General features: G+C 35.7%; 3 protein-coding genes across 3 annotated transcripts; all 3 read right to left on the bottom strand.

Moving 5' to 3' along the window:
• Positions 1-432: 432 nt before the first annotated feature.
• On the bottom strand, positions 433-3812 carry LOC123229905 (26S proteasome regulatory subunit S10B homolog B). Its single transcript, XM_044655938.1, has 10 exons — positions 3567-3812; positions 3020-3139; positions 2537-2673; positions 2197-2358; positions 1979-2065; positions 1798-1884; positions 1576-1713; positions 996-1187; positions 824-922; positions 433-660 (listed from the first exon to the last, which is right to left on the bottom strand). The coding sequence occupies exons 1-10, from the start codon at positions 3667-3669 to the stop codon at positions 586-588; spliced, it is 1200 nt and encodes a 399-aa protein (XP_044511873.1). The 5' UTR covers positions 3670-3812; the 3' UTR covers positions 433-585.
• Positions 3813-4304: 492 nt separating this feature from the next.
• LOC123228631 lies at positions 4305-7831 on the bottom strand. The gene is made up of 7 exons (XM_044654064.1): positions 7365-7831; positions 7154-7296; positions 6774-7045; positions 5880-6034; positions 5359-5621; positions 4953-5015; positions 4305-4780 (listed from the first exon to the last, which is right to left on the bottom strand). Exons 1-7 carry the CDS (start codon positions 7645-7647, stop codon positions 4523-4525), a joined length of 1437 nt encoding a protein of 478 aa, XP_044509999.1. The 5' UTR covers positions 7648-7831; the 3' UTR covers positions 4305-4522.
• A 1514-nt stretch (positions 7832-9345) lies between these two features.
• Positions 9346-10844, bottom strand: LOC123230089 (peroxidase 9). Its single transcript, XM_044656204.1, has 4 exons — positions 10574-10844; positions 10248-10439; positions 9994-10159; positions 9346-9921 (listed from the first exon to the last, which is right to left on the bottom strand). Exons 1-4 carry the CDS (start codon positions 10838-10840, stop codon positions 9509-9511), a joined length of 1038 nt encoding a protein of 345 aa, XP_044512139.1. The 5' UTR covers positions 10841-10844; the 3' UTR covers positions 9346-9508.
• Positions 10845-14054: the final 3210 nt, after the last annotated feature.

Below are 14054 nucleotides of genomic sequence, written 5' to 3'. Positions count from 1 at the left end.
TCGATGGAATTTCCAAATTTACGAAAAATAAATTCCTTTTTCTTGTTGTAGATAAGAGAATCCTTCCTAGCCTATGCATTCTGGAAAAGATACTGCTTTTTTTTTTTTTTATAACTTGAATTTCAGAGTGAGTTTCTGTGAAGTTCGGACAGAGATTGTCAGATTGATATTGTTGACCGTTTAGAGTTTTGTTGGACTGTTCATGAGGCAATGTATTTGGTATAGTTATATTGGTATAAAATCAGGAAAACTTTCTTAAATTCCCATATTTTAACGCCATATCGATTCACACTATTGTTTTGGAAAACCATGGAGCCGCTCATTTCCAAACCACCCACGGCGACTGTGTTGAGTGTCAACCTGCAATTAATTAATATAAGAAATACAATTGTGCAACATCTTCTTTAGTGAAAATGCTGTGCTAAAATATAGTGCATTAAATCACCCAGGGAACTAAATGAAATAAATTTAAGAAAAAAGTAAAAGTAGCATCTTGTAACAAAAACAGAAAGCAATTACATCTGAAATCGCACTGCCCAGAATTCCTTGGCTCAGAAAATGTTCTTTTTTTTTCTTTTTTCTTTTTTACTCTTTTCCGAAATCAGCACTGTAGTGTGCACTTGATTCGAGTTTCTTTGCCTCATTCAACTTCCGGACAGCCTGCAGATGGTTCAAGTGTGGAACCAAAGCGTAAGCACAGAATGATTTGTTAAGGTCACTTGTAAAGTTAAATTATTTTTCTCCTTCCAGAAAAACTTCAGACTTATCATCGATTGATCCCTAACATAGATTGCTCATCAGAATCAAAGAATCAGAGCCTTACCTTCATGAAATCTTCATGGATCACGTAGTCACGCTCTGCCCGGATTGCAGACATTCCAGCCTCAGTACATACATTTCGGAGATCGGCTCCATTAAACCCCTGAAGTAATTACAGAAGTCAGTGTGTTGTAATAAAGCAACAAATGATGGAAAGACAAGCCACTCCTACTCACCTCAGCCAGCTTTACTACCGCTTCATAATCAATTTCACCATGCTTGGCTATGCCTGCAGCATGAATTTTAAGGATTTCCATGCGTGACTGTTCATTTGGCAATGGGATCTCAATTTTCCTGTCCAAACGGCCTGGACGTAGAAGTGCAGGGTCAAGGACATCAGGTCGGTTGGTGGCCATTATCATTTTAACCTACAAAATAAAATTATACCAATCAATTTTCATCCACTGCATAAAAACACATTTTACACACATGCATATCCAAACATATTCACATAATGATAAGTTATTGTGAAATTAATCATTTTGTTACAATAATCTATGCCAAACTTATCAGAAACATGGAAGCAAAGGACTCAATCAATAAAAAAAAAAAACACGCGAACAAAGTCTTTGCACATATACGCAAAAGATCCCATATAGGAGGGAGAATTCAGATGCTTGGGGAAAGAACTATAAGGGTTCTTATACACACCCTCCATGGGCATCTGTATCCATAAAAATTTGGGAGTTTGTGCACTAGGGGCTCTTAGAAAGCTTGCTTTAAATCCAAGCCTATGTCATAAGACAATAAAAATACCTTGCCAAGCTGATCAAAGCCATCAAGCTGGTTAAGCAACTCCATCAGTGTTCTTTGAATTTCACGGTCAGCACTGGTACCTTCACTAAAACGGCGCCCACCAATGGCATCAATTTCATCCATAAAAATGATGCATGGCTGCTCCAGCAAATCAAACAATAAGAAAAGTGATCACAATAAGATAAGGAGAAAAGAAAATATTCACAAAATCTAGGCTGTTACTTGGTGATCACGAGCATAACCAAACATTTCTCGTATCAACCTAGCACTTTCACCAATGTATTTGTCAATTATGGCACTTGAAACAACCTGCATCATATAGAAAACAGAATTATCAAAATTCTAAGGAAACATTGCACAAAATAATAAAACCAAACGTGTCATTGCAGAAACAAGATCAAACCTTCAGAAAATTAGCATCTATATTACTAGCAATTGCTCTTGCCAACAATGTCTTCCCAGTGCCAGGAGGCCCATAAAGAAGAACACCCTGGGAGACGAGACAATAAGAAATACTATGGTTAGAGGGAAAGCATCACAACATATGGCTTACAGTAATATAATGGTGCAAAAATATAGTACAAAATGGAGAATAAGGGTGCAAAGATAGAAACAAAATACCTTGGGAGGCTTAATTCCAACTCTAAGAAAAAGCTCAGGATTCATGAGAGGAAGCTCAATAGATTCCCTCAATTCTCTAATCTGATCAGATAAACCACCCACAGCAGAGTAGCTGACATTGCCAGGATCTTCATGCAACATGTTATAAACAACTGGATCAACCTGTTATCCCAAGTCACACCATTTACAGGCATCAGATCTATCAATATCACTTTTCTTCCAGAAACAAAGCTAGATTAAATATCCACATAGGAATGTGATGACTTAGAATCTTAGATGGACATTGACTATTAATTAGTCCCCTTCAATTGCAACCAGCATTAAAAAAAATATAACTTACTTCACGAGGGAGAGCACGCATGATTGTGAGTGTTGTCATATCAAGAACCACTCTTGTCCCTGAAGTCAACTTCTCCTTATCCACTTTGCTACGGCAGCCAACCACGTAGCGAGGACCGCTGCTTGCTTTGACAATTACTGAAACATGGAAAGACAACCATATTTCACACGGAAAGGAAATATATATACATCTGAAGAAAAAAAGATAAAGCAGAAAATAAAGGGGAATTCACTAACAACCAACAAAGTTGCATAATAAATTCCTAAATTAAATAAAAAGATATTCCTTTTTCAGTTAATCAACTCTGACATGATTTCTCTACACAAGGAAAAAAATTTCTGAGAGAGGTTTGTTCATACAACAATGGGGCGTATTGGAGCACTGCAGCTATTCTTAAATCTCACAAGTCAAATACAAAATTTAGATGCAATATTTGAGAGAAAAATAAAGCAAACACAGAATTAAAAGTCAGGCATAACTTACAGCGTTCATTGTCAAGAGGTCTGAGAACTTCTCCAATGATTTGCCCAACACTTTGAAGAGATTTCAAATCATCTTCTGTTTTGTTGAACTCCTTCTTAGCAGTTCTAAGATTTTCCTTCACTGCACATACATATTTCCATGTCAATTGTTTCATAAAAACTGATAACTCACAAATCTACCTCAGAACAGACCAGTAAGCAACTTCCCAGTGTATATCAGTTCAAAATTGTTTTTCCAACGGTAAGGAAGTGCTTCGGGAACAGAGTTACAATAAATGACTTATAGCAAAATTACGGTATTAAGCTGCCCCTTAAATATCAATAAAATGTACAAACTAAACTTTAAAAAGGAAAGATACATATATATTAATCTAATTTTACCCAAACCGGAAATTACGCACGAACCCTAGAAAAAAAAAAATAAAATTATTCATTCGGGAAAAGTAACAGACTGAAAACCTAGCAAACAAAACAGTCCATGAAATGAACGGTGAACCGCATGGAAATCCTAGATTTGAAGATGTTCGGAGATGCGACTATGCACTTACCAGATCGAACTCTTGACTCCATCTCTTTGTGCTGTAACAATTTCTTCCGATACTCGGTGACTGCATTACGACGGCGTACGGCATCTTCTCCCTCCCCACTCATACTTAGATCAAACAAGTGTCGAGGTCGCTTTTTTCTCGTACTCGTAATTTCAATATGTTTTCCTGGAGGAATTTTGTATGGATTTGCACTGGGAGTCGATTTGCTTTGCTTTCTAGCTATTTGTTTGCATATGCTTTCTTGGAGGGGTGTATTTAAGTAGTTTTACAAAATTACCCTCCACTTTTTATAAAATAGAAAACCTTTTAATTCCCCTGAATTCGCCCAATCCACCTAGAACCCGTGGTGTTGTGGCTTCGAATTTACACAGTTACGTACCCAGCCAGCCATTGGTAAAATTTATGTATTTTTAAGATTTATCATGAGAAAATAAATGTCCATATGAATTTGAAGTTGGAAGACGAACAATCCCAAAAAAAATTAATCTACCAATAACTTTTCAACAATTCAATCAAGTTTAACAGACTTAATTTGATCTCAAATTAAAACTACTTGCTCAAACTTAACTCATTTTGAGTTAAACACCCTTGACCTAATGAATGTCCACCCCTACTTGTAAGCCTTTCCTTAAAATCTCTTGTTGATTCTCACTCAGTTAAATTTTCATGACAATGATTCATGTCTTTTATTGAAAAACCCCATCTAAAATTCTAGTCCAGAGATTATGAAAAAAACAGTGGAGCAAAATGACTAGTGTAAAATTGATCAATGTTTCTCTACGAAAGTCCCACTACATAATGTACAAAGGATTTTTTTTTTTTATAACTCAATGTTTCCTGTACGAAATTTCCGCAACATATTTTACACGATGGACTTCAACAACAATGAAATTTTTCACTGTGACTTTCAGCTAGCTTAAAACACCTTAAACTGAACGCTAAAGTTCCAGAAAAACTTAAGAATGAGAGTGGGTCTTTGCATATTGCAGCACTTCCTTCAGTACAAAAGCAATTCTCTGCGACATGTGCTGTTCCAAGAACCTCTCCTTCACCCTCTCGTATCCTTTCTTTCCCATTGTCAACCTCTTTTCTATATGTGTGGCTAATTTCACAATGTTATTTGCAAGAGGTTTCACACCTTCTTTACCAACTGGATGTAAGAAGCCTGTCGTTCCATTCACTACAATCTCCATGGTGCCTCCGGCTGCAGTTCCCTGAATATTTGTGAATGATACAACAGAATCAAAATAGATAAAAAGGGAATCTTTCAAGTAAAATTGAAACTCTGCACCAAAAGGCAAAAGCAATTTATTTAAAATTATGTTTGTCAAATGAAAACATTCAAACTGGCAGATCATGAAACAGAATTTTCCTAAACGGGCATACCAATACGGGCAGCTGAAAAGCCATCGCTTCAATGGTTATCCTACCAAAGCACTCTCCCCGGGCCTACACATCAATGAGAACTTAAGGCTTTAGCAGTGAACAGAAAAAAAAATGAGCTCTGACATACAGAATTCATGAAACAGTAAAGGCAGCTTCATGTTCTATCACATAGGTTCAAGTTCAGTGGACATCTGGCATGCTCTTGCACTTCCTCATCCTATTAATGCTATCTTTAAGTTTATTAACAAAATAGTTTGTTATGAACTAAGGGATTCCAGGAGTCTCATTCATTGCAATCTGATATATAGGCCATCTATATCGGTAAAACTCATACAGACCAGAAACAGAACTACACAAGTAATATTGCTTCTTTGCACAAGTTGGCATAAAACCTTAGCAGAAGTACCTGAGAGTTCTGAACAAGAACATCAATAGAAGCCAGATACGGAGCTACAGTCAGGGTTTTGTTGACAAAGTGAACACGATTCTGAATTTTGTTTTTTGTGACAAAGTTGCGCAACTCTGTTTCAAACTTTGTCTGGGCATTCATGTCACTGCCTACTACTACTGCATGCATTGATGGCACCTGTAGTTTCTTCTTTTGGATTAATTGCAGACTTTCATAAAAGGAGTGAAGAAATAAATCTTGACCTTTACCCCGTGAAACACCTGCAATTATGTAATGAGTAAAGCTCTGAAAATTTAAACTGAAACGCATAATGGCATCCTAGCACACAGGGTAATACAGCAAATTGAAATTTATAGTCCACTCAGAACACAAAGAGAGTTGCAATAAGCCCATAAATACAGTCTGAATATAGCAAATTAATACTGAGGGTTAAATTACACATTAAAAAATAAATAGCTAAAACCCATGTGTCTGAAGCAATTAGATGCAATTATTGTCTTGCCAATGTGAGAACATACTATTTATGATGGCAAACAGTAGATCTTCATCTCGAACACCAAGATACTCCCGCACATGCTCGCGGAGAACCCTTTTGGCAATACTATCTTGAGCTACTTCCATCAGATCCTTACTGTTTCCAAGGTGTACAACATATGTTTTAGGCATTCTAATCCTGGAAAGCACAAAATTTAATATGCATATTAGGTTCAAATAATATTGGGTTCAAAATGCTAACAGAAGTTCATTGAAATTTTGGAATTACAGAAAAATGCAAATCAAGATCAAAAGGGAAAGTATGTCAACTTAATACCCCTCATTACAACTACAAGAAGAAAATGTGTGAATCAATATCAGAGTTTACCTATCAAACACATAATTTAATGTACATTGCTGACATTGGTTTCCAATGGGGTTAACTGTAGTGTTGTGTACTTACAGCCAAACAAGACTAGACATCTTGTGCAGTTGACACAAAAACTAGTATGCTAATATACTAAAGCAACTTTCTTTTTCAGTCAGTGGAAGGAGAGAGTAGTAACAATCCTACAAAAGCAAACCTTTGGTTAAACTTGTTTCCTACACAAATAATTTATAATAAAATCATTGATAATCTGAAGCTGCAATATCCATGAACATCCAGATGGTACATGTTAGCTATTTTTTCTAAAAACTAGATACAACAGAACCAGCGGAAGTTATAGGCATAATTAGCTAGAAACCCCAAGACTAGATATAGAAAGACAACTCTTCAAAACTATTGATAAAATAAAGATCCAAGAGTCAAGAAATCACAAAAAAAATGGACTAATCTCTCCGTATGCTACGCAAAACAAAGCAAAACAGAGAATAACTTCAACCCAAGAACTTAACATTCAACAAATTAATAATGCTGTGGAAGTGAAAAAACATACCCTAAACGCTCTCGAGTCCTATTCTTCCAGTATTCTGCTGTTGTATGTGAATCAATCATAGCACCTGCAACAAAAGGTAGGTGCTTAACATACTCTAGATTGAAATAATGCCCTCGCATTTCATGAATCCACCAGAGAACCTTTGGAAGAACTTGGGACACTTTTTCCTTAAGAACAGCATCCAACCACTTTCCAGCCACAGCTGTATTTAAAACCACCAAATCAGCTTTAAGAGCTGTATCTATGGCTTTTTGACCCTTCGCAGAGAGAACCTATAAGCATTCCAAACACACAATAAGTAGGCTGACGACATTGTGACACAAACTATTAGTCAAATTGAGAGATCACAGCATATTCAAGCTAGAAATAAAAGTAGAGACCTGAACACCACGGTCCAGCATTTTGTGTTCTAAACTGTAAATAACTTCATCAGGTTCCGTTGGCATCTGGTTAGTTATCCAAACAACTTCCGCCCCAACTCCCCGTAACAAAAACGCCAACTCCATCAACAACAATGGCCCACCTACACAAATATACCATAAATCACCTCTTATTCTAACCAAGAAAACAAGATTGAAATAGAAAGAGTACCTGAAAGAGAAAGTTCGTGGGAGACCAACAGAACGTGCTTCGACTTCATGAAATTTAGAGGATTTGTTGCTTGTTCATGTTCACCATCACCGCTGACATGTGCAGCAGTATGACTAATTGTAGTGGTAGATGTAATAGTACTAGCATTAACAGTAACATTGCAAGTTTTGGAACTGGATCTTATGAGAAAGACCATAGCGGTTGAAAGAGAAAAGAGTAAAAGAATCATCAGTGGCCATCTCTTCTTCGGCATTGTAATCAACGCGCCTGATTGCTTGCCCATTCTTCAGTCAATCTGGTAGTATTTGGAACCTCCGATTTCTTTACAGTTGAAGAATTCTAGAGTTTCGCTTGGGATCGGGAGTGACGAACGAAGCGTTTGAGATCTCAAATATCCACTCGATAGCCCAATCGGAGGAGAAATGATACTCCATTTTTATTTTTCCTGTTTATTTTGGGCAAGGGATGATCCCCGCTTATTCGCAACACATGACGCGCGGCATCGCGTGCCGGGGAATTTTGGTAATTTTTCCCCACGCGGGGTTCCCGTGGTGGGGTTTTCAGTCATTTATCATTTTAAAGGTAAATTGAAATTTTTTTATTTTAATTTCTTTTGACTTATAGCTCCAATTTTTTGGTTCTTTTTTTTTTTTCGAATAACGCATGTGTTATGAAAATCGACTTATTTTTATTTATTTTTTTAAAAAGATAGCTTCTAAACATAAAAGAAAGGGATATAAATTTGAATTAAATTAAATTAAATTATAAATTTAAACTATTAATTTAAATTATAAATTTGAACTTAATTAAGTTATAAATTTAAATTATTAATTCAAGTTATAATCAAGTCAAACACTTTTTATCTTGAATGTAACTCAATTTTACAAATTAATAGAATATTTTGGTTATAATTCGAATTAAATGATACAAAAATAAGAGTATATTTTAAAAATTTTGATCATAAATTTGAAAAATATTAATTTACAAAAAAAAAAATACAAAATTTGGCAAATATTAATTTACCCTTATATAATAAAATATCAATTTAACCTATATATAATTAAGCATAAAAAAACAGTGCTTAGTTTAATATCTATTTAACATTTACATGATCAAACATCTAATAACTCCAAATTATAAAATATTATTTAACCCATGCATGGTTAAATATCCAATAACACCCTAACGTTGACAAATATCATTGTGATTTTTTTTTTTTGGTTAAAATAAGGTTGAAGCTTATGCAGAAATGACAGGTAATTTTGGTATTAAATTAGGGATTGGTCATCTCTCTTTTAAAAAAAAAAATGCATGAAATTTGGTTATTGCATTTAATTTCCCTTATTTTAAGATTGAAATCTGTTTCCCACCCATACTTTACTACAATGACTTTCTCAACCTTGAATTTAAATATGACATTTTTCCACTTCCATCAAGTTATTGATTTCATGGTTTTTATAACTAAATTGGATATTTACTCAATTAAACGGCTAGTCTTAAGAGTGTAAGCCAAGTTGAGATAAGTTTAAACTCAATCTACTCGAAGATAATTGATTTAACAAGTTTGTAATTCGATTTAAATAAAATATTAATAAACCTTAATATGAGTAAATTTTGTGTTCCACCTAAGTTGTGGCTCAAAACACTTTTTTCTTATATGATATCAGTCAGTTGTATAATTAATCGAAAACCCTTTCTCGTTAACCCTCTCAATGATATGACTTTGATTATTATAGATATTTCATAGATTATATCCTAAATTTTCATATTTATAAAAAACTATAAAATTATGTTTAAAATGTTAAAGAGAGATTTATAAAATGATTATTTTTTAAATTTTTTCAAAAATTTGGATGATGAAACTATTATTTTATTTTTATAATTTTTTTTAAAGAATTTTGATTTTAAATGAGAAAGTGTGATATATCCGAAAGTTAGGTGGGAAAATGTGATTTACTCATGAAATAGTTAAAGAGGTAAATGAATGGCAAATCTAAGTTGTTCTTATTCTAATAAACATTTAAAAATGAAACTCGAAATTCCCAAAATGACACCACCGCAACCGCACAGCTTTAACATAACTTAGATGTTGTAATTACTAATTACACAAGGAAAGCATATCTAAACACCAACACATTAAATTCCTAATTAATTCGATGACAATTCTTCCTAATTTCACCGTTAAGACCAGTGAGAGGGCCAATATTACCCATCTTAATCATTGACTTGGCAAATTGTTCAAAGAAAAGCTCTTCATTGAGAGCGAAGCTCTTAACCAGTGCCATTGTGTTCCCAAGGTTTCCTGTCAAAAGCACTTCATCAGAAGTGAGAAGCCCTCTACCCCATAGCAGAAGCTTGAAGTAGGAGTTATCAAATCTTGCTGGGGAAGCCAAGTCTAATGGTGTAATGTTGTTGTCCCCGCCTGTTCTTGGGCAAACTGACCTCAAACCATAATAGTAGCTTCTCTCTAAAGTCACATCTGGTTGGTTGTTTCCATTTTGGTTGTATAGCCTTTGCTTAAAGGTCACACACCTTGCCACACCAATTGTATGCCCTCCTGTGATCAATGTCATTGCAGATTAAAAACAGAAGAGTTGTTCATGGCTTGTCAACAAGTATTATAATTTACCTGAGAGTGCAACAAGGTCTACTTCGTTAAGTCCTTGACGCTGGAACAACGTTATCAGATTTTGGATGGTGGAATTTGGTGGGGGAATGTTGCTGTTTGACCCACTTAAGCTTGCTGTTTTGGAGTCTCTTCTTCCTAGTGGAAGCTCCCAAGATGGTCCACCGCTCTGTTTAACCACACCCACAAAGTAATATTTGTTAGATATATGACAGGCTGCAGGAATTGTTGGTGATATTAAGTTGGAACTTGCTTACTAGTACAGTGGATGCCCGAGCGGCCAGGGCGACAATGTCAGCACAAGAGACAGTCTGGGGACATGCTTCTTCCAGCTTAGCCTTTATCTCATCAATCACTTCAAATCCTCTGAGAGAATTCTGATTTGGAAGTGAATTTTTTTCACTAATTATGGTTGCACCACTGTCCAACAAAACGGATGCATCACAGCCCTGTAAGTAGTTGAGTCAATTTGTGAGAATCATAAACAGCAGCATAGGATTTTACTTGCAAACACACAGAAGTTCATAAGTTATCAAAGTTATGTCCATGATATTCTCATGTTCAACAACTTTATATTAGAAACCTGAACAAAGCAATCATGGAAATGAAGCCTGAGCAAAGAGGCAGCCATCCTGGGGCCCTTTGCAATAGCCTTTTGGAGAACCGACATGACAATGTCATCGACTTGGGGGCATGAAAACTGATAAAACTGTGGAAAAAGACCATAGTTGGTTCCACCAAATTGCCCTTTACCACCCCAGGGAAAATTGATTCCAGGGTGAGCTAGGCAGGGAGTGGCTGAGAGAAAAGCTAGTAGCATGAGACTAATAGTAACTTTACTGAAAGCCATGGATGATCGAGGCTGTAAGACTGCAATCTGATCTCTTTTTGGGTCTGGCTTTTATATTTATAATGAGTAAATCAACTACTCTCCCTACCAAATCCTCTCTAGAACACCTAATATTGGGGAATTGTGACTAAGTCAACTTGTCTGTATGTCTCTTTTAGCAGAAGATTGTATCTACCCCAATTTGTCTAGGAAAGAAAGTGTTTCTGTTTTACCTGCTCCAAGCACAAATCTCTATACTCTTCCACTAAATGGTTTCAGACTCAGCTTTTTTCTGGACCATAAACCTTTCAATTCAACACAAATTTATGTTCCACAAAAGCAGGGAAAATACCAACTCACAGAAAATAGAAGAATCAGGTACTACTATAGCACTCCGGTCAACACATTTGCATGGTATGTTTCAGAAAACAAGAAGTATCACATGTGGGTACGCAAGCTTAACTTGGATAATTTTAACAAGTTGACCCGTTAAAAAGCTGGAGTTGTTTACCTGCTACGATAATAGACCTAAACCTCATAGCTTCGAAGGTATGTCTGGGGCTGAGCTCATACAAAATGTCTCATTTTAACTGTGTCTGCAATATTGCTCGGCTCCAGTTTCATCCAATTCGACAGGCTCAGCATTATGCAGAGATCCTATATATGCTGCTTCGGATCTTGAGTGCATCACTGGTGAAATTCTGCAAGTTGTGTCTGTATGTTTAAATGGGTAGCTCATAACAAATTGGTGACTGCACCAGTATTGTAGAATTATGCCAGTTCATGAGTTCTGATCATATTTGTTGACGTGAGCAAGACCTATTGTGAGAAGTCCAAGTAAATGCAATAATATGCATGGACTGTAAACAACTCCTGGGCTTCGGCCAACTGATCATGTGCTTTCTTATCCATGCAGTTGAACTAATACAGTACCCAAGCAGCTAATTGTGGCAAAAAGGTGGTTAAATTTTCATTTATATAATGATTCTGAATAGCTGAGTATGCTAATTACACAAGAGCCCTTTGACAGAGACAATAGAGGACTTGCAGTGTCAAAAAACACAGAGCTCCCTAATTCTCTCAGAAAAATAGTTAGCACTTGCCTATTAGAATATACATACACCAAGACCAACAGAGTTGGGACTCATGATATACGCATCTGCATTTGTGTGCCCATCCAAAATTTGTTAAGTGCATATTAACATTTAGAACCAGGAACATGTAATATTGAAAAACCAAATATATGTGTGTTAATTTACCATTGACACTACAGGGACAGGAACAGAAATGCGCCGATTCCAGCTCTTTTCTGAGAACCCCAATCTATCAAGCAATGTGTCAGAGATTCAGACAAAACATAGTTCCCAGAGATAATAAGAACATTATGAACATCTTATGTACATAAAGCATTTTATTATATGTAACTAGAAGGGAACTGAGATTATCTGTGAAGCTACAGAAGATCGGAACTTTACTTGAGTACGTAAGATACGTTTGTCCACTTCAATTTGTTTCTCACCCATAACCTTCACCTCTCCTCCTGTTTGACGTTCAAGATGAGTCTACATTTTAGTTAACCCAGGTAAGTGGTATTCCATTTGAGCCAGTGCAACCTAGACAGACATTTTAATCACAAGTAAATGCATAGAAAATTTTTACTTTCGTTGAAGACATTCATCAAGCTTCTCAGAAAATTCAACTTGAACTTAAGCATGGGATATGACCTAGCATTATAATTCCTTAAAGCATAGAAATTAATGTGTCACGTGGACGAGCAATGTGTATATTAGGGATGATGCATAATCGTTGCAAAATTTTTGACGAAGCGAGTAATCTTTGTTAGAATTGTTAGGTTTGAGGGCTTGTCACCTAAATTATAATGCGAGATGGATACTAATCGTGTATATAGATCTAATAATGGATCATGTTGATATGGTCCGAGGCAAAAAAAACACAATTCACATAATTGTGAGTCATGACAATGCCCATTTTTAAGATAGATTATGTTTGAGTGTACGAATAAAGTCTATGGATGATATGAAAACTTTAAAAACATATTGTAAGACCCACATGTATGGTTAATTGAATTAATAATTGCAAATGTGATATTTGGCCATTAAAGGGTAGTGCATGAAGGGTGCACTCTCTCTCGTAAATGTGTCATATGAACAATACGGATATAATGCAGTATCATGATTTTTTAAAAGTTGAACGACCATATTAGTGATGTACGATCCTTCCAAAATTTTTGATAAAGTCAGTAATCTTTTGTTAGAATGGTTAGATTTAAGGGTTTGTCACACAACTTAATTATAATATTAGATGAATATTAATCCTCTGTGTGTGTGTGTGTGTGTGTGTATATATATATATATAAAACAATGAAACGTGTCAATATGGTCCAAGGCCGAAAAAGCATAGCTCACAAAATTGCAAAGACAATGCGCAATTTTAAAAGGCCAAAAGACTTATTCCCACCCAAGGTATAGTGAATTCCCAATTCTCACCCATCAACTTTCAAAAACCCAAACACCCACCCACGGTTTGGAAAACTAACACCTACCCTCCAAAATTAAGATAAAATTAAGGGCAAAATCATCATTTAACAATAATATTTAATATTTATATCATTTTACCCCCTTAATTTGAAAAACTATTATTTTTGCCTAAAATTAAGTTTTGAAAAGTGACATTTTCCCCCTACCTAAGACTTCCAATTTCACCGGCGAATTTCTGACCAACAATGGCTGATCTCTCTCCCTTTCAGTGTCGTCACTCTCTCCGGTGTTCAATGTTGGATCGATAACGTTTGGATTCGACAAAATCTAGACGTCTTGATCTTTGTCATCCAGAATAAGTTGGCTTCGTCTGGACGATGGTCTAGATGAGGAGATCGGTCTCTTCTTGACCGTTGTCGTCGTTCAGATGAAGCAGACTTCATTTGGACGACAAAGATCCAAACGAAGAGTTTCGACTCTTCGTCTGGATTTTGTCTGGATTCCATCAAATCTAGACATCGTCGGTTCAATATTGAACACCAAAGGGAGAGACGACATCGGGAGGGAGAGAGATCGGCCATCGTTGGCTAAAAATTCCCTGACGAAATTGGAAACCCTAGGTATGGGGTAAAATGTCACTTTTTAAAACTTAATTTTGAACGAAATTGTTAGTTTCTCAAATTAAGAGGGTAAAATGATATAAATGTTAAATATTATTGTTAAATAATGATTTTACC

Source organism: Mangifera indica, chromosome 11 (assembly GCF_011075055.1).
Source record: "Mangifera indica cultivar Alphonso chromosome 11, CATAS_Mindica_2.1, whole genome shotgun sequence".
Taxonomy (NCBI): Eukaryota; Viridiplantae; Streptophyta; class Magnoliopsida; order Sapindales; family Anacardiaceae; genus Mangifera; species Mangifera indica.
This window is presented reverse-complemented; position numbering and strand designations above follow the sequence as displayed.